Source organism: Phaenicophaeus curvirostris, chromosome 28 (genome assembly GCF_032191515.1).
Source record: "Phaenicophaeus curvirostris isolate KB17595 chromosome 28, BPBGC_Pcur_1.0, whole genome shotgun sequence".
In the NCBI taxonomy this organism is placed as follows: Eukaryota; Metazoa; Chordata; class Aves; order Cuculiformes; family Cuculidae; genus Phaenicophaeus; species Phaenicophaeus curvirostris.
In genome coordinates this window covers 6,695,751-6,713,727 of record NC_091419.1, presented here as the reverse complement: position 1 = coordinate 6,713,727, position 17,977 = coordinate 6,695,751, and the positions used below count along the sequence as shown (strand labels likewise).

At 59.5% G+C, this 17,977-nt stretch overlaps 2 protein-coding genes across 3 annotated transcripts; both read left to right on the top strand.

Annotated features, from left to right (window-relative positions):
• Positions 1–1,167: 1,167 nt before the first annotated feature.
• Positions 1,168–6,472, top strand: SLC5A5 (solute carrier family 5 member 5). Its single transcript, XM_069878307.1, has 14 exons — positions 1,168–1,546; positions 1,624–1,689; positions 1,953–2,004; positions 2,096–2,163; positions 2,232–2,386; positions 2,469–2,609; positions 3,288–3,417; positions 3,518–3,606; positions 3,718–3,830; positions 4,584–4,654; positions 5,166–5,252; positions 5,334–5,536; positions 6,070–6,173; positions 6,255–6,472. Exons 1-14 carry the CDS (start codon positions 1,256–1,258, stop codon positions 6,422–6,424), a joined length of 1,740 nt encoding a protein of 579 aa, XP_069734408.1. The 5' UTR covers positions 1,168–1,255; the 3' UTR covers positions 6,425–6,472.
• Positions 6,473–7,435: 963 nt separating this feature from the next.
• CCDC124 (coiled-coil domain containing 124) lies at positions 7,436–16,765 on the top strand. 2 transcript variants are annotated; one of them, XM_069878328.1, is made up of 5 exons: positions 7,436–7,458; positions 8,886–9,057; positions 15,066–15,252; positions 15,604–15,718; positions 16,052–16,765. In XM_069878328.1, the coding sequence occupies exons 2-5, from the start codon at positions 8,899–8,901 to the stop codon at positions 16,254–16,256; spliced, it is 666 nt and encodes a 221-aa protein (XP_069734429.1). In that variant the 5' UTR covers positions 7,436–7,458; positions 8,886–8,898; the 3' UTR covers positions 16,257–16,765. The 2 variants fall into 2 exon arrangements, with proteins under 2 accessions (XP_069734429.1, XP_069734428.1); XM_069878327.1 differs by lacking the exon at positions 7,436–7,458 and adding an exon at positions 7,934–8,144.
• The last annotated feature ends 1,212 nt before the right edge of the window (positions 16,766–17,977 follow it).

The following is a 17,977-nucleotide window of genomic DNA, read 5'->3' as shown; positions in this document are numbered from 1 at the left end:
AGCCCGCAGGGTTCAGGGTGCTGGGCCTCCCGCTCAGGGTGATGAGGCGTGCGGGATGGAAGGGGTTATGGATGCTCCATCCTTTCCTCCTGACCCTGCCTCCCTCGCTCCCTCCCCATGGGCTGGAGGAGCTCGAGGCACGTCCAAGCCCTTCGCTGCTCACCCTGCTGCCACCTCAGCTCCCCCCGAGCACCTCGCAGCCCCCCAAGCAGCCCCTGCTCGCTGCCCCGTTCTCCTCCTCCCCTCATCCCTGCGGGTATGGGGGCAGCTGCCTGTGAAGGAGCTGCTTTTTTCCTTTTTTTTTTTTGCTAGGTAAAAGTTTAGCTTTGGTTTGTTTTGTCCCCTTGGCTGGAGATTAATTTGGCCGGGGCAGCAGCTCCGCTCCTCCCTGTTTGTGCTGGTTGGGTGGGATCGCTCCCTCCCGGCTGCGTCCTTCGGGCACCGACACTTCCCCAGGGCCAGGGAGCTGGTGCCCAGCGTGCTCGGAGCAGCGGGACCCGGTGCTGCCACCTTCTCCTCTGCCGGCGGGATCCAAACCGGGAGGTAATTAGGGCAATTTCTTCTCTGAGCTCAGGCTCTCGCTCTCTCGGCTTGGGCTCTGCCCTCAGCAGCCAAACATCCATCCAGGTGCTCCACACAGGTTCCCAGGGATGGGATGACAGAATGGGATGGATTGGATTGGATTGGATTGGATTGGATTGGATTGGATTGGATTGGATTGGATTGGAAACGATGGGATGGGATGGGATGGGATGGGATGGGATGGGATGGGATGGGATGGGATGGGATAGGATGGGATGGGATGACAGAATGGGATGGATTGGATTGGATTGGATTGGAAATGATAGGATGGGATGGGATGGGATGGGATGGGATGGGATGGGATGGGATGGGATGGGATAGGATGGGATGGGATGACAGAATGGGATGGATGGATTGGATTGGATTGGATTGGATTGGAAATGATGGGATAGGACAGCACGGGACACAGCAACAGCCACGCTCTCCACTTGGTCCTTTCTGCTGTTTATTGGATGCTGGTCAATAATTGCATGGAGTTTTCTCCCTCTCCAGTTTCCCCCCCTCGGAGGCGCCGGTGCCACGCGTGCCGTGTCCCCGTCCCGTGTCCCCGTCCCCTCGCAGGTGCCCGGCCGGGGTCAGCCCCGCTGCAGCCACCACGCTGGCGGGGAGCCTAGAGGTGTGGGTGCCGGAGCGGCTCACCTTCAGCCTCTGGGATTACGGCGTCTTCGGGCTGATGCTGCTGGTCTCCACCGGCATCGGCCTCTTCCACGGCCTCGCCAAGGGCGGCCAGAAAACCTCGGAGGATTTCTTCACGGGGGGGCGGCGGATGTCGGCGCTGCCCGTGGGGCTCTCGCTCTCGGCCAGCTTCATGTCGGCCATCCAGGTGCTGGGGGTGCCGGCCGAGGCGTATCGCTACGGAGCCAAATTCCTCTGGATGTGCATGGGGCAGCTGCTCAACACGCTCCTCACCGCCCACCTCTTCCTCCCCGTCTTCTACCGCCTGGGGCTCACCAGCACCTACGAGGTGGGCACCGGGATGGGGGGGACACACCCTTGGGGTGCCAGGACAGCCCCGACGGGCTCCCTCGTCCTTGTCCCCAGTACCTGGAGCTGCGGTTCAGCAAGAGCGTGCGGCTGTGTGGGACCCTGCAGTACGTGATGGCCACGGTGCGTGTCCGCGGGGCACGGGTGGGATGGGGACGCGGTGGGGGCTCGGATCTGGCTGGGCCAGCGCTGCCTCGAGCCCCCGGGAAGCATCCTCATTCCCGTGCTCATGTTTTCATGGCTCAAAGCAAACAGTGCCCGACGGGAGCCCTGTTTGGAATAAAAACCCCAGTGTTTTCCCAGCGCCCGCACGCGGTGTTTGTGCGGCACCGTCACGCGTCACCCCTGCCCGGTGGGACGGGGCGCTGACCCCCTTCTTCCCGCAGATGCTGTACACGGGGATCGTCATCTACGCCCCTGCCCTCATCCTCAACCAAGGTGCGTGTGGGCTGCTCCCCGTTGCAGCGGGGACACCTCAGGCATCGCTTGCACCCCGGGGCTCTGCTCAGCCCCTTCTCTTCTCCTTCAGTGACTGGGCTGGACATCTGGGCATCGCTGCTCTCCACCGGCGTCATCTGCACCTTCTACACGACCATCGTGAGTGCAGGAGCGGGGGGCTCCGGGGTCCCGGGGGGCTCCGGTGCTCACCCGTGGCTCTGGCGCAGGGCGGGATGAAGGCTGTCATCTGGACGGACGTCTTCCAAGTCTTCGTGATGCTCTCTGGCTTCGTCGCCATCATCATCCGGGGGGTGCTGCTGGCAGGGGGTCCCAGCAGGGTGCTGGCCATCGCCGCCAACGGCTCCAGGGTGAACCTTGGCGAGTGAGTGCCTCCCACCCCACCGCACCGTGACCCCGCTGGGGCAGTGCCAGCCCTGGTTCACCCCCGCCCCGCGCTGTCCCAGCTTCAACCCCGACCCACGGAGCCGCTACACGGTGTGGACCTTCCTGCTGGGCGGCACGCTGGTCTGGCTCTCCATGTACGGCGTCAACCAGGCCCAGGTCCAGCGCTACGTGGCCTGCAGGACCGAGAGGGAGGCCAGGATGTGAGTCCATGCGGACCTGGGCACCGTCTGGACCCAGTGTGGCTTGGGGCTACCCTGGGCGGGGAGGTGGCTACCACCAGCCTGACCCCTCCGGGAGCCCGGGGGCCGCAGCCCCGCATGGACCCTGCGCCCCCGCATGGCCCCTGCACCCCTGCAGGAACCCTGCATGAACATTGCACCCTAGCGCGGACCTTGCACCCCTGCACAGATCCTGCATCCCTGCATGGACCCTGCACCCTTGCACAGACCTTGCAACCCCACACAGCCTCCTGCATGGCTCCTGCACCCCTGCACAGCCTCTTGCATGGCCCCTGCACCCTCACACAGCCTCTTGCGTGGCTCCTGCACCCCTGCACAGCATCTTGCATGGACCCTACACCCTCTTGCATGGCCCCTGCACCCTCACACAGCCCCCTGCATGGCCCCTGCACCCCCACACAGCCTCCTACATGGCTCCTGCACCCTCTTGCATGGCCCCTGCACCCTCACACAGCCTCTTGCATGGCCCCTGCACCCCCACACAGCCTCCTACATGGCTCCTGCACCCTCTTGCATGGCCCCTGCACCCCCACACAGCCTCCTGCATGGCTCCTGCACGCTCGCATGGCCCCTGCACCCCAGCACAGCTCCCTGCGTGGCCCCTGCTCAGCGGGCTGTGCTCCTGCCCCGTGCTCGCAGGGCACTGCTGGTGAATCAAGTGGGGCTCTTCTGCATCGTCTCCAGCGCGGTGGCCTGTGGCCTTGTGATGTTTGCGCTCTACAAGGACTGCGATCCCCTCCTCGCCGGCTACATCTCGGCCCCCGACCAGGTACGACAGGGCAGGGAGGCGGGAGGGCGAGAGGGTTGGAGGGGCTGGAGCCCGGGGCCCCGCTTGGGTCCCAGGGTCCCGCAGCCGCCTCCCCCCGCAGTACATGCCCTACCTGGTCCTTGACATCTTCGAGACGTTCCCGGGGGTGCCGGGGCTCTTCCTGGCCTGTGCCTACAGCGGGACCCTCAGGTGAGGATGGGTACCCCTAACCCCGAGGGGACCCCAAGCCTCCCCACAGAAGGGGGCTCGGCGTACCCCTACCCCGCAGGCTGCTTACGGTGCCGCGTGCCGGTGCCCCAGCACCGCCTCCACCAGCATCAACGCCATGGCGGCCGTCACCGTCGAGGACCTCGTCAAGCCCAGGCTGCCCTCGCTGTCACCGCGGAGGCTGACCCTCGTCTCCAAGGGGCTGTGTGAGTGGGGACCCCAGCTGTGCCATGGTGCCCTGCATGGTCAGACCCGGCGTGGCCAGCAGGGCCAGGGAGGTTCTTCTCCCTCTGGACTCGGCACTGGGGAGACCGCTCCTCGAATCCTGGGGTCAGTTCTGGGCCCCTCCCCACAAGAAGGATGTTGAGGCTCTGGAGCGAGTCCAGAGAAGAGCAACGAAGCTGGGGAGGGGGCTGGAGAAGAAGAGGAGCAGCTGAGAGAGCTGGGGGTGTTAAGCCTGGAGAAGAGGAGGCTGAGGGGAGACCTCATTGCTCTCTACAACTCCCTGAAAGGAGGTTGTGGAGAGGAGGGAGCTGGGCTCTTCTCCCAAGGGACAGGGGACAGGACGAGAGGGAATGGCCTCAAGCTCCACCAGGGGAGGGTCAGGCTGGACATTAGGAAAAAATCTTTCACAGAAAGTGTGACTGGTCCCTGTCTGAGGCTGCCCAGGGAGGGGGTTGAGTCCCCTTCCCTGGAGGGGTTTAAGGGACGGGTGGACGAGGTGCTGAGGGACATGGGTTAGTGATTGATGGGAATGGTTGGACTCGATGATCCGATGGGTCTCTTCCAACCTGGTGATTCTGAGATTCTATGATGCCGTGCCGTGCCACACCGTGCTGTGCCATGTGGCGTTATGCCACGCTGTGCCGTGCTGCACCGTGCTGTGCCCCGTCAGGCCGTGCTGTGCAGCTCCGTGCCGTGCCCCGCAGCGCGGCTGAGCCTTGCCCGTCTCCCCGCAGCGCTCATCTACGGCACCTCGTGCATCACGGTGGCGGCTCTGGCCTCGCTGCTGGGTGGCGGCGTGCTGCAGGTGAGCGCGGCGCATGGGGCTGGATCTGGTGTGGGGCTGAGCTCCCCTGCTGCCCTTTCCACCCCTGCCCGTGGCTCTGCCCGGCTGAGCGGGACGTGGCCACGCGCCGCTGGCTGCCAGAGAGCCCTCGAGGTGGCTGAGCTGCAGCGGCTGGGGGTCTGGGACAAAGCCAAGCGTCCCCTCCTCCTCCTCCAAGCACTCCCAGTCCTGCAGCCCCCCAGGTCCTGCAGCCCCCAAAACTCCACAAACCCCAAATCCCTGCAACCCCCACAGCCCCCTGAGCCCTGCAGCTCCCCAAACCCTGCAGCTCCCCAAGCCCTACAGCCCCCAAAACCCTGCAGCTCCCCAGGATCTGCAGCTCCCCAAACCAACCCTGCAGCTCCCCAAGCCCTGCAGCCCCACAAACCCTGCAGCCCCCCAAGATCTGCAGCTCCCCAAATCAACCCTGCAGCCCCCCAAGCCCTGCAGCCCCCCAGACCCTGCAGCCCCCCAAGCCGTCGTCCCCCCGCAGGGCTCCTTCACGGTGATGGGGGTGATCAGCGGCCCGCTGCTGGGTGCCTTCGTCCTGGGCATGTTCCTGCCCAAGTGCAGCACAGCCGTGAGTCTCGGGGGGCTCGGGGTGGGGTGTTGGAGGTCCTGCTGCATCCCGGGGCTGTGCGACCCCTCTCCTCCGCCACAGGGCGTGCTGGGGGGGCTGGCGGCCGGCTTCGCCCTGTCCTTCTGGATGGCCGTGGGGGGCACGCTGTACCCACCCAGCGCCGCGGCCATGGGGGTGCTGCCTGCCTCGGGAGCCCTCTGCCCCCTCTACAACCGCACCGGCACCAACCGCACCCTCCTGCTGGGACCCCTGCCCGCCCGCGAGGAGCCCCCGGCCCCGCCACGGTGAGCTCATAGCGCTCCTGCCCACCAGGGCATCACACCTCTTCCCCTGCTCCTGGGATGCTGTGCGGCTTTCCTTGTTCATCGTGACATCACTCCGCTTTCCCTGTTCCTTGTGATGTCACTCCACGTTCCCTATTCCCTGTGATGTCACTCCACGTTCCCTGTTCCCTCTGACATCGCAGCACTTCACCTGTCTCTTGTGATGTCACTCCACTTTCCGTGCTCATTGTCCTGGGGATGTCACTCCACTTTTCCTGTCCTGGAATGTTGCTCCACTTTCCATGCTCATTGTGATGTCACTCCACTTTCCCTATTCCTTATGATGTCACTCCACTTTTCTGATTCCCTATGATGTCACTCCACTTTCCCTATTCCCTGTGATGTCTCTCCACTTTCCCTGCTCCCAGTGACGTCCCTCCACTTTCCCTTTCCGGGAACGTCACTCCACTTTCCGTGCTCCCGGTGGTGTCCCCCCACGTTCCCTGTCCCGGGATGTCACGCCGCGGTCTCTGGGGTCCGTGCCCCCCTCGCAGGCCGGCCGTGCTGGGTGACCTCTACGCCATCTCCTACCTGTACTACGGGGCGCTGGGGACCGTCACCACGGTGCTGGCGGGGTTCCTGCTCAGCTCGCTGCCAGGTGAGGCTGGGGGGCTGGGAGGGGAGGTGACCCAGCACCAAGGGTCCCCCCCCTCCCCTCATGGCACCCCCTTTCTGGCAGGACCCACCAAGCGGACGCGGCTGTCCCCGGGCATGCTGTGGAGGGACATCGTGAGGCAGCCGCCCGTGGGTGACAAGACCCTCAGAGAGGAGCCCCCGGGCATGGGGGGAGCCCCCCAGCACCCCCCCCGCTCTGCCACCGCCCGGCTGCTGCAGGAGACCCACGTGTAGGGCTGGGGAGACCAGGGGACAGCCCTGTCCTGGGGACCCCAATAAAGGAGGAGCCATTGATGGGAGCAGCCTGTCCTTGTGGGGGGGATGCAGGGGGGCAGGAGTGCGGGGAGATGAAAGGAGCTGGGGGGGCAGAGGGGTCTAGGGGGTTGAGAGGGGCAGGGGTGGGGGAGACAAGGGGAGCTGGGGGGGCAGAGGGGGCTGGGAGGTACAGGGGGAGCTGTTGGGGGGCTGGGAGGAGGGGGGTCTGGAGCGTCAATGGGGACTGTGGATGCTGAGGGAGTTGGGGGGGCCTTGGGGGGGGGCTTTGGACACTGTGGATGCTGAGGGAATTGGGGGGCTGGGAGGGGAGCTGGAGGGGGGAGGCTGGGGGGGGCTATGGGGGAGCTGTATGGGAGCTGAGGGGGATTTGGGGGGCCTGAAGGAGAGCTGGGGGGATTTGGGGGGGGCTGGGGGGGGGACCTGGGGGGCCTGGGGGGGGACCTGGGGGGGCTGTGTGGGAGCTGGGGGGACCTGGGGGAGCTGCAGGGGAGCTGGGGGGGGGTTGGGGCCTGTGGGAGGAGCTGGGGGGCTTTGGGGGGCTGTTTGGAAGCTGGGGGGGCCTGTGAGGGGAGCTGGGGGGCTGTGTGGGGCAGTGGGGGGGGGCGGTGGGGGATGCGGGGGTGTCCTAGGGGGAGCCCCACGCCCCATTAAGCCCCGCCCACACCGCGCTTGGCCCCGCCCACAGGCCCCGCCCGGCCGCGCCGCCATCTTTGTGCCGGGCAGGGGAAGCAGCGCCGGGCAGAGAGCTACGGGCTCTCTCTCGGCCTGTCCGCCGCGGCGTGAGCGCTGCCGCTGGTGGGGGAGCTGCCGGCCGGCTCGCCGCTCCCCGCCGCCGTCGGTCCTGGCGCCGTGGCCTGAGAGCGTCGGGCGGTGCCCTCAATAAAGATGGCGGCAGCGGCTGCCAGCCCTGCGCCCGCCCCGCCCCTCTCGCGGGAGCGACCGCGCGCGGCGGTGACGTCAAACGTGCGCGACGGGCGGGGCGGCGGGGCCCGGTAGGAGCCGGGGGAACCGGGAGAGGGTTGTGGGGGGGGGGGGGAGGTGTGAGGGGAGGGGAAGGGGCTGGGGGAGAGGGAAGAACTGGGGGGATGAGGAGAAGGGCTGGGGGAGAGGGGAAAGGGAAGGGCTGGAGGGGTGAGGAGAGATGGGGAAGGGAAAGGGAAGGGCGAGGGGAGAGGGGAAGGGCTGGGGGCGAGGGGAAAAGGGGGAGGGGAAGGGTTGAGGGGAGAGGGAAAAGGTTGAAGGGAGGGGGAAGGTCTGGGGGGGAGACAGGAGGGTAGAGAGGAAGAGCTGGGGTGGGGGACGGGCCTGGGCCCCGTGCAGGGGGAGCGAGGAGAAGGGGTGAGGGGAGAGGAGAGGGTTTGGAAGGGTGTTGGGGCAGTGAGGAGGAGAGGCTGAGCAGCTGGGAAGGGAGTAGAGGGGGAAAGGTGGGCCAGGAAGGCTCTGGAGGGCCCCAAGGTGGGCACTGGGGACGCTGGCACAGAGCAGGGCTGGGAGGGGTCAGTCTGGGTAGGTGACAGCCGGCCCTGGTGTCAGGCAGCTTGGAGCAGGCTGGTTCTGTGTGCAGGGCTGGGCCCTTCCAGCTGTGGGAGCGGCTCTGGGGTGGCTGAGACATCTTTAACCCTCCCACATGTTGTTGTGCTGTCCGAGGACCCAGCCCAGACCATGCTCCTCAAGAAAGGTCAGAGCACAGATGGGGAAGGAGCACAGGTTTAATCCAGTCCAGGCTTTGAAAAGCTTGGAACTCGAACAGCCAGCCCTGAACGTCAGCTTTTCCTTGTTTCTTGTTTACCAAATAGTTATCTGTCATTAAAAGTGAAGTTTTAAGGTTGAGAACGTGGTGTCTATGTGGGCAGCGTGCTGAGAAGAAGGGCCTTTCATTGCACCTCGTTAACTTCGAGGGTCCCCTGCTGTCTGACAATGTAGGGGAAATAAATGACCCTGCAGGTGTGCTGTATTAACCCATGATAAATGGGGTGTCGGGGCTGCGTTTCTGTACAGCCAGTCAGAGAACGTGATGCAGCATTTGTGCTGGTTCATCCTGCGCTGCTGGCAGCAGAGAATTCCCCTCGGAGCCTCCCGGTGTGGAGCGAAAGCGCCCAGCATCGTTTTGACCCAGCAGCAGGGAGTGGTTTGGCTTGGTTGCAGGGCAGTGGTGCTTTTGACTCGGTACCAGGAGCCCCGCAGCCCGATTTATCCTGTTGTGGCCCAGGAGGAAGCGTCCTGAAGTGTGCAGGGACAAGTTCCTCCTGGGAGAGCTGGACATTAACAGATCCATTCTGCCGGGATCTCGAAATAGCGTGAGGCAATAACAAAAAGGGGTTTTGTGGTGTGAGCTGCAGCTCTTCCTGCTTCCCAGGGTGACGATGAGCCCAAGATCCTAGGCAGGACAAGGATCTGACCCACTTTTTCTTCTCTGCAGAGCACCTTGAGTGATGCCCAAGAAGTTCCAAGGTGAAAATACCAAGTCGGCTGCTGCCCGCGCGAGGAAAGCTGAGGCAAAGGCAGCAGCCGATGCCAAACGTCAGCAGGAGCTGGAAGATGCCTACTGGAAGGATGAAGACAAACACGTGATGAGGAAAGAGCAAAGGAAGGTGAATGGCTGGTCAGGTGGAAGGGTTTCTTCTAGGCAGCCTCTTGCTAAGGCCGTGACAGCCAGGGTTGCTCAGACAGGTTCGTTTCTCTTCTGCCTCCCAGTTGGAGCAATCTCTCTGCACATCCTGCCCTCAGTTTGGGGCAGAAGAGCTGGAAATAGTGGCTTTTCTAGGAGCTAAAAGAAGCAGAGAGTGGGAGTAAGTGTGAACTTTGATGTGTAATTCAGAAATCTGCTGGAGCTGAGTTCCCAAGGGAGGCGGTAAAAGCTTTATTGCTGGAATCATTTAACAGTGAATTAAGTAAGAGGTCAGGAACTCTGCTGCAGCGCTTGATTTTTGACCAAGCGGTTCTTTAGCTTTTTTTTTTCCTCTTCTTTTTCCTCAATTTTTCTTTGACTTTGTAGAAGAAAAATGAAATCAGCAGGGTTAAGGCTTGCAAAGGTTTTGTTTAGTCCCCAGCTTGTTGTGCCTTCTAGGTTTGTTTAATTGGTAGTGATCACTGAGCTCCTCTCCTGAAATCATAGGATCATGAAATGGTTTGGGCTTCAGCCCTCAGATCATCTCTGTGACCTCCTCCGGACTTGCTCCAACAGATCTGTGTCCTTCCCGTGCTGATGATTTAAGTTGAGATGATTTGTTTACCCCCTTGCTAACCAGGCAGGGCGTCTGCTGGTGGCATAAATGGGATTTATGGGGTTACTGGGTTTGTGAATCTGGTGCTTGCTGTGCTCTCTGTTTTGGTTCTTGTGGCCGGGCAGGCAGGATGCCAGCATGTCCCTGTGACCTCAGTAGCTGCTTGCTGGGTCCGTCTGCGTGAGTTCACCCCTCCGATGTGTCTTGACGTTTGGAATTTGGAGCCCTGTGTGCTGTTCCTCCACGCAGTCCTGTAATGCTGCCTAATTACTTCCTGGAACAAGCACTTATTGGTGCTCTACTTAAGATTTTGCCAGTGGTGACCTGTTTGACCGGGCTTCCAAACAGCCTCCTGCAGGCAGGGGGCGTGGGAGGCTGGAGAGGGGAGCTGGAATTGCTAACTGGGAAGCCAAGAGCCTCAGACTGGGGTTGAGGGAAACCAGCGGGGTGGTTTGCATACAGCCAGCCCCTCTCCCTGCTCAGTGCTTTGCTCAGTAAGAATCTGTAGGTGCCTGGGGCTCTGGAGCTCAGTGCCAGTCCCTGGAGCTTGTCACTCTGCAGGAGAGGGACCGACTGCGGGGACAGGTTCAGCCCCACTGCGCCTTTCTGCCTCCTCGAGTCGCTCTGGCAGCTGCTGTGTGTTATTTCCCTTCTCTCAAACAAGAGCTCGCCCTCTCCCTCCACCACCTGGATTTATGAGGCTCTCTGGAGGGGATTTTCACTGCTCCCATCAGGTGAAAAAAGGAAAACTGAGTGCGAGCTCAGCTGTGTGCGAGTTGGAGCCTGTGGCCAGCTGGAACCAAACACGTGTATGTGTCCATGTGCACAGCTCTCCTCCCTGGAGACCTCCTGCTGGGAATTGCATCCGCGTAGCTGTATTTCTAGGTTTGAATTTCACCTGAATGCTGTGTTTGAGTGTGTTTGCTTCCTACAAGCCCTCCTGGGGACCTGGAAGCTCACAGCAGCCAAAGTCTCCACTTGGGAGAGCTGCTGGAGGGCTCCCAGTCTGACTGTGCCTGCGCAGGGGCTCTTCCTGGGGGCTGCGGATCTGTGAGGATGAGCAGATGGCAAACAGACTGGAACGAGAGCCTTCCTGCAGCAAAATAAATCAGGGAAACCCTCATCTGCTTCTCCAGTGTCAGTAGGCTGGAATATCCCCACAGAGAACAGGGGAAGCTGCCTGTGCCCCATTGCGTCCCAGCAGGGAAGGAGTATGTGATTCTGATTTCTTATCCTAGAGAGGCCAGAAACCAAACCGTTTGCAGGAGTCAAACTTCCCTGGAGAAGAAGATGTCTTGCAGGGGTTGCTGGCATGGAAATTGTGCTGCTGGCCCTGGCCATGTGCTGCGGGAGGGATGTGGGGAGGAGGATACAGGGTGTGTGTGGGAGGATGCTCTCAGCACTTTGCAGTCAGCTCTCCCCAGGCGATGGCAGCAACACATTAACAGCACCACATGCACCCCTGCCACGTCTGAATTCTTGCACCGCCGGCTGGCAGGAGTGAGAGAAAGCCTTTGAGATGTGCTTAGACCAAACCTTCCACCCCTTGAATTCTTTTTCCGCGACCACTGGGCTCCATGAAATAAATGGGAGCGCAGAGCTCCGTCTCCGTGCCAGGGCTCTGTAGCTCTCAGCCTGGGGTCTCGCTGATGGGGCAGCAACACCCACTGACGTTAATACTGAAGCTTAGGGAAGCTCCATGTTCCAAACACCTGCCACCAGTGGATGACTGTCTTGTTGTTTGCTTTTCCTGCAGTTTGGGGTTTCTTTAAATGCCACCCCCGGCTCTGAGAGCCACAGTCGAAGCTGAGCTCTGCTGACAGAGGCTGATGTGCGTTTGGTGGCTCTGTGATACGCATAAAGGAACATCTGAGCTAATGCCACCAGCCTGCTATGAGCGTATTCCTCCTCTGGCACTGTGGCGCCAGTCACAGCTTATCTTCCCAGGGGAGCTGCGGCTGTTAATGATAGAATCATGGAATGATTTGGGTTGGAAGGGACCTTAAAGCCCATCCAGTTCTCTCCTGCGGCTTTGCCTGCTGGGGATGGCAAAGGGGAGGGCGTGCGGATGATGTAGGAGCAAGGAGACACTTTGTACTTGTGCAAATTCAAGTTAAATGCAGGGTGAGTACTCGTGCTAGAGGAGCACAAACAGCATATAATGGAACAGTGACTCTCTTGGTGCTGCTTTTATGCCTCTCCTGTTCCTGTTGCCCTTGGTCTTCATGGTAACAGGTATGCGATAATGAAGTCTGATGGCTTGAATGGCACAGGGGACAGAGATGTAGTGGAGAGACACGCAGTGACACCAGGCTGGGCTCACCAAGCGACAACCAACGCCCCCAGGCTCTGGCGTCCTTTGCCTGCCTGTGGAGGATGAAAGGGGTGCATTTGATCCTGTCTCAAAGCTTTGGTGCAGCTCGGTGAGCGCTCAGGCGTCCTCCAGGTTGGTTATGCCCCGCTCGCTTTCTGCCTGCGTCATGTTTTTGCATCGTTGTGCCGTGTGAGGAGGGACGTGTTCTGCCAGGCTGCTTTGCACGCTCTCTCCATCCTGCACTAAGAGGTTGATTGGGAGCACGACTGCTTCCCTTAACTGCTTGCCCTCAAAGCCGTGTGCGAGCGACCTTGTTCTCCTTCTGTCTGGCAGGTTGGAAGCTGTTCTGAACACTAATGAATTGTTCTTTGCTAAGGCCTCTTTGCTCTCTCTTTGCTAAAGCCAGCCTCTGCAGGGCTGGAAACTTGCATTTTAACACACAAATCCTCGCAAACAGAAGTGCCAAGGTAAAGGAATCTCACCCCCTGCTCCTTGCAGAGTGCAGCGATGGTGAGGGAGAAAGTCATTTCATAGAATTACAGAATCATGGAATGGTTTGGGTTGGAAGAGATCTCAAAGCCTGTCCAGTTCCTACTCCCTACCATGGGCAGGGACACCTCCCACTGGCTCAGGGGCTCCAAGCCCCATCCAACCTGGCCTTGAACCCCTTCCAGGGATGGGGCAGCCACCCCTGCTCTGGGCAGCCTGGGCCAGGGCCTCCCCACCCTCACAGCAAAACATTTCTCCCTAAGATCTAACATAAATCTACTGTCTGTCAGGTTCAGCTTCAATGGCTTTGCGGTATGTCTCACATAGACAAGTCCAAGCCTCCCTTCCGTCAGGTTAGTTAAATTGATCCATGAAGGATTAGTTTGGTTTGGCCCAACCTGAGGAAAGATTTCATAAGTGACAACTTCAGGCCCTGGGGGCTGAAGCAGGTGGCTTGGAGCCGCTGCTTTTAAGCCCTGCGGAAGGTGCAGAGCTGCTGGGGAAACCTGAGCATGTAGATTTTGCAGGTCTTGTGACAAATTAGTGATGGTGCCAACTTATTTACTGCCTGCAAATAGAAACTCAATTGTAAATGCCAGGAAAGGAGGGCGTAGCTTCCCCCAGCAGGTGCCCTGCGGCACGCAGTGCCCGGAGTTGGCTCCCCACCCTCGTGTGCTTTGTTTCTCCTTCACGAAGTGGATGTGTCCTCTTTGGGGAGGTTTGTTTGGAAGGAGCTAATGGCAGCAGAGCGTTATCCTTGAATTTCCGCTCTGTCAGGAGCGTCGTCGTCCCAGTGTGATGCGAGACCGGCTGCTGAGCTGGCTGCCTCGTAGGACAGCTTCTTCTGTAATAATCAGGGGTAAAAGATAATCTTCTCTAACTATAAATAACATTTCTGCTTTTAAGTGTCTCATTCCCATAGCTTGTTAGTGCTTGTGTATCCACTCCTTATCTGTCTCCTGAATTATTCAAGCCACCACTGTGCCTGCAGCCTGGCCGAGCTGCTCGCTGTGCCAGCGCCTTCTCGAGGTTACCCTGCTCAGTCACCCCTGCGCTTCAGTGATGGAATGAGCAGTCCAGGACAGTTTCTTTGCACAAACTGTGTTCCAGGCACGGTACCAGTATCCCAGATAACGCCGTGCTGCGTCTCCCGCCTGTGCTTGGTATCTGGTTGAACTGCTGGATCTCCCAAGTGTGTTTCTTTACTCAGCTTTTACTAGCAGAGGGAGAGGCCTGACAACAAAGCTGCAGGCAGGGAGAGCTGGTGTCTTGAATAAATGAGTTTGCACTTTGAAATCAGGCCTGATCCAGTTGCTGGGGCGTTGTGTCTGAAGGCACTGGCACTGGGCGCTCAAGGACCAAGGGTTTGAAGACTGCCCGTTGCAATAAGGGCTCCATCCCTTTGCTGGCTCTTTGCTGGAGTGGAACTAGACGAGACTTCCCATTCCTTCCTTTCCCAGCTGGTTGAAAAGCCTGATCCTTGCTTGATGGGAGCAGCCGCAGCTTGAGGTCATGCTTTGATTTCACGTTTGTGGGCTTTGATTCTGTGTTTTGACGGGTTTTCCTTTAAACTCTTGGCCGGCGGAGTGACTTTTGGGTTTTTGTTTAATAGAATCTCAAACGCCAGCCTCGCTTCCCATCTCTGCCCCAACACGTGGGATTCTGCTCCTACACTTTAAACACCGATGAGGACATCAGGTTGCGTTACTGCTGAGGCGGTTTTGCCATGCAGCTGCCTTTGAGTAAACCCGTCCCGTTAACGCTCGATCAATTCCTTGTGCCATCCCTGTGAATAATAGATGAGAGCCATAATTAAATGTCTGTGTAACTAACCTAAATACATAGAGCTTTGTGGCCTGAAACGCTGCCCCAGACGGAGACGCTCACTTATTGTCTGTTTATTTTTGCCAGAGCTTACAGGTTTGGGGAGAGGAGGAAAAACCTCTTGAAGCCAAAGTGCGGAAAGCACCTAAGGGCCTGTTGCACCATCTTGTCACCCTGTTCCCTGGGCCTCGGAGGGCAAAGTGGCTCTTAAACTCCTTGCGAAGCACTTTAAAATTACATTAAGAGCTGCATCGCTGTTGGATTCGGTCTAACCGCCCGCCCTGGCTCTTGGGGAGAGCGTGAGCCAGGCTCGAGGACGAATTCAGCCTCTTGACTGCCTTGTCTGGAGCAACTGCTGAACTTTCAACCTCCCACCACTTATTAAAATTAAAGTGGAAAACTTAATCTGATTGTCAGCAGCCCTGGCTGGTGCCTCCCGCTCCTTCTCAACAGCAGGGTTGTGTTTCCAGTACTGGAAGCCAGCACATGGTTGCAGAGAGGGCAGAAGTCGGGCAATTATTATTCTGAAGGGCCAGGCTATCGCTGTCTCGACGGAGGTCAGGGGGAACCAGCCAGCATCTCTTCTGATACGGTGAGGTCAGCGCTGCATTAGCAACAGAAACGAGGTGCCTTTTCCTGTCCAAGTGGGGTTCTCCACTCCTGTAAGGGATAGTTCGATCCCTCTGCTGCTGTGGTGGGTGATAGAAGGCATAAGGGTAGAGGTGACCTGGTCCTTTCTGCCTTCCAGGAAGAGAGGGAGAAGCGACGGCTGGAGCAGCTGGAGCGCAAGAAGGAGCTGCAGCGCCTGCTGGAGGAGGAAGACTCGAAGCTTAAAGGGAAGTCGCCCAAGCAGGTGACACCGGGCAAAGTCACCAGGGCCCAGATCGAGGAGACGATCAGAAAAGACCAGCAGCAGAAGGAGAACGCGGATACAGGTCTGGTGGCAGCAGAGAAAGGCCCTGACAGCCGCGGGGGGCTGGGGAGCGGGAAGGAGGGCTGTTCCCTTTTCACCACCTGTCACTGAAGGACAAGGTGTTCGGAATGCAAGAGCTACTTGCAGCTCTTCTGTGCTGCCTGCTTTGCTGTGCTTGACACCCAAATGGGGCGGAAAGGAACCTCCTGTCACCTCGAGGTGGGGAAGCAGAGCTGCAGAGCAGGGGCTTCTCTCTTCCAGGACTGAGACTCAACTCTGGCTGAGTTTTCTGAGAGTTTTCTCTTGAGTGCTTTGATTTTGCACTGTCTGGGTTTGGTGTTAATGTTTCCTCCTTTCCCCCCCCCCCGTGCAGTGGAGAAGGAGAAGACTCACTTGGAGGTCCCCTTGGAAGAGAACATCAACAGAAGGGTGCTGGAGGAAGGATCGGTGGAGGCCAGGACGATCGAAGATGCCATTGCTGCCCTCGGGTACGTGGCTGTGTCGTAGTGCTGCTGTCTGAAGGTGTGGCTCTCCTTAGGAGAAGTTCTTGCAGACACTCCCTTCTGCAGAACTGGCTTCGTTTCATGCTTTGGCTGTGACATTCTATCTCAGCGGCAAGAACAGGACACGTCCCTGCCCCGTTGTCCTGTGGAGAGAGTTTGAAGTGGGTTGGGGAGGTAACACAGGGTTTCCTGCTTTATCGCCTGCGTTATTCTGTGCACACTTGGTTGTGCTGACAGAGGATCAGAGCGGGGCGAGTAGTTGGTGCCTGCGGGGAGGTGTCTCTGATGCCTGTCTCTCTCTGAATTCCCTCCCGCCAGCGTTGCCAACGATCTGGACCGGCACCCTGAGCGACGGATGAAAGCTGCCTTCACGGCTTTTGAAGAGATCAACCTGCCACGCCTGAAGCAGGAGAACCCCAACATGCGCCTGTCCCAGCTCAAGCAGCTCCTCAAGAAGGAGTGGATGAAGTCTCCAGACAACCCCATGAACCAGAGGCACAAAGCTTACAACAGCCAAAAGTAGAACTAGAACTAATCCATCCCCCACGGACACTGGGCTGGAGCCCCAGGGCTCTGCTCGGATGAAAACAGGAGGCGCAAGAAACCTCCTCTCTTTTGATTTTCCTTCCCTTCCCTCACTTTCTGTCTTTCCCTGTTCTCGGATTTAAGATAAGTGCGAGGTCGCTGCTCGCCTCGGCGCCCAGTAGCGTCCAGTCGAGACCGCTGGTGGCTTTTCCCCTCACCGTGCTCACCCATCCTCCAGCAGCTGGTGCGGAGCGGCCTGGACAGACTAACACTACCTTCACGCTTCCAGATTTGGTTGTTGTGTTATAAAAACAAGCTACTAACTTGCTTTCAGGCCTTCAGCAAGGGCAGCGCTCACGAGGTGCAATGTCACCGCTGCTACCTGCCGAGGTCAGGACCCCCGTGCTGGCTGGCACCGTGCGTTAACCCACCCGCCGCCTGGATCCAAACTGCACCATCTTCATCCCTGCCTGTGAATCTTTCCAACCATTACAAGGACAGCACCTGCCCGGTGTTCTTGGTGTCGTTCTCCGTGCTGGGATGTCCCTGGAGAGAAGCCAGACTGGGACAGTGTTGGCCACCTCTGGTGCTGCATTAGGTGAGGAGGAGGAACCACAGTGGGTGCAGAAATTCCATCAGTGTGGTGGGAAGAGGGAAAATAACCTTCCATCTTCATCAGAACAGGAGAAATGGCTCAGCATGGCATGGTTCCTGCCTTGTCTGCCCAGGAAGGTGGTGCTAGGCTTCTCTGTGGCCTTGCCCAGCGCCTCACACACTGCTTGGTGGGGCAGGAGGGTTCCTGGAGGGGCTGCAACACAAGTACTGCCCCACAAAGGGAAGTTGTTCCTTCTTCCATCATTCTTCCCCTGCCTGCTCCCAGGCTCAGGCAAGAAGCTACCCTGTGGGCCCGTGGAAAGGGACGTGAGGTTGCCACCTCTGCTCCCCTCTGGCTGAAGGCACAAAGAGAGGGGTGAGCTCCCTCGGGATGGCGGCACCCAGGCAGGGCTGGAGGGGCTCAGCCCTGGAGCCAAAGTGGGTCCTGCCTCAAGCCTCGAGCAGGTGCTGGGTTTCCCTCGGGTCCTTTTCCCCTTTTACATCTCATTTGGGCATAAAATGTTCCCTAAGGTCTAAACCCTTGTCTGAGCAGCCACTCCGTTGCTGTGGAACAGCCGAACTCGTGCCCAGCGTTGTGGGGCGGCAGCTCGGGCTCGTAGCGTCCTGATGGTACTAAAGGAAAGGGCTTTGTCCCAGTTGGTTTATCGTGGCCTGATCACCACCAGAGCCGTTTGCACTTTGGTGGGAAGGGGGTTGAGGGAGCGATGCTCCAGCTGAAGCCGAGCGCCTGCTGCTGTTTTGGGGCTCTCCCCATCCCTCTCTGCCCCCCGCTTGCAGAACCAGGCTGGAGAAGCTGGGCCAGCCCCCCACCTGGTGAAGACGGGGCCGAATGCACCCGGTGTCCCCCCCCTTTCTGTGATAAGCTTGTTGTGTTTGACCCCAATTAAAAATTACCCCCCCCCAACCCCTGTAAACTTGTCAGAGGGATACAGGCGGGGGGTCGAGGGCGCTTTTCCTCCAGGCGGGGGACCGATTTCTCCCCTGGAATGGCTGCTAAAAATCCTGCTGGATGTGGTCTCGTGGTTCCTGCTGGGATTCGGGATCTCGAGGGGAAGCAGGGGGAGGGGGGGCTTCGTGCCTCCCCCCAGCCGGCTGCAGGCTCAG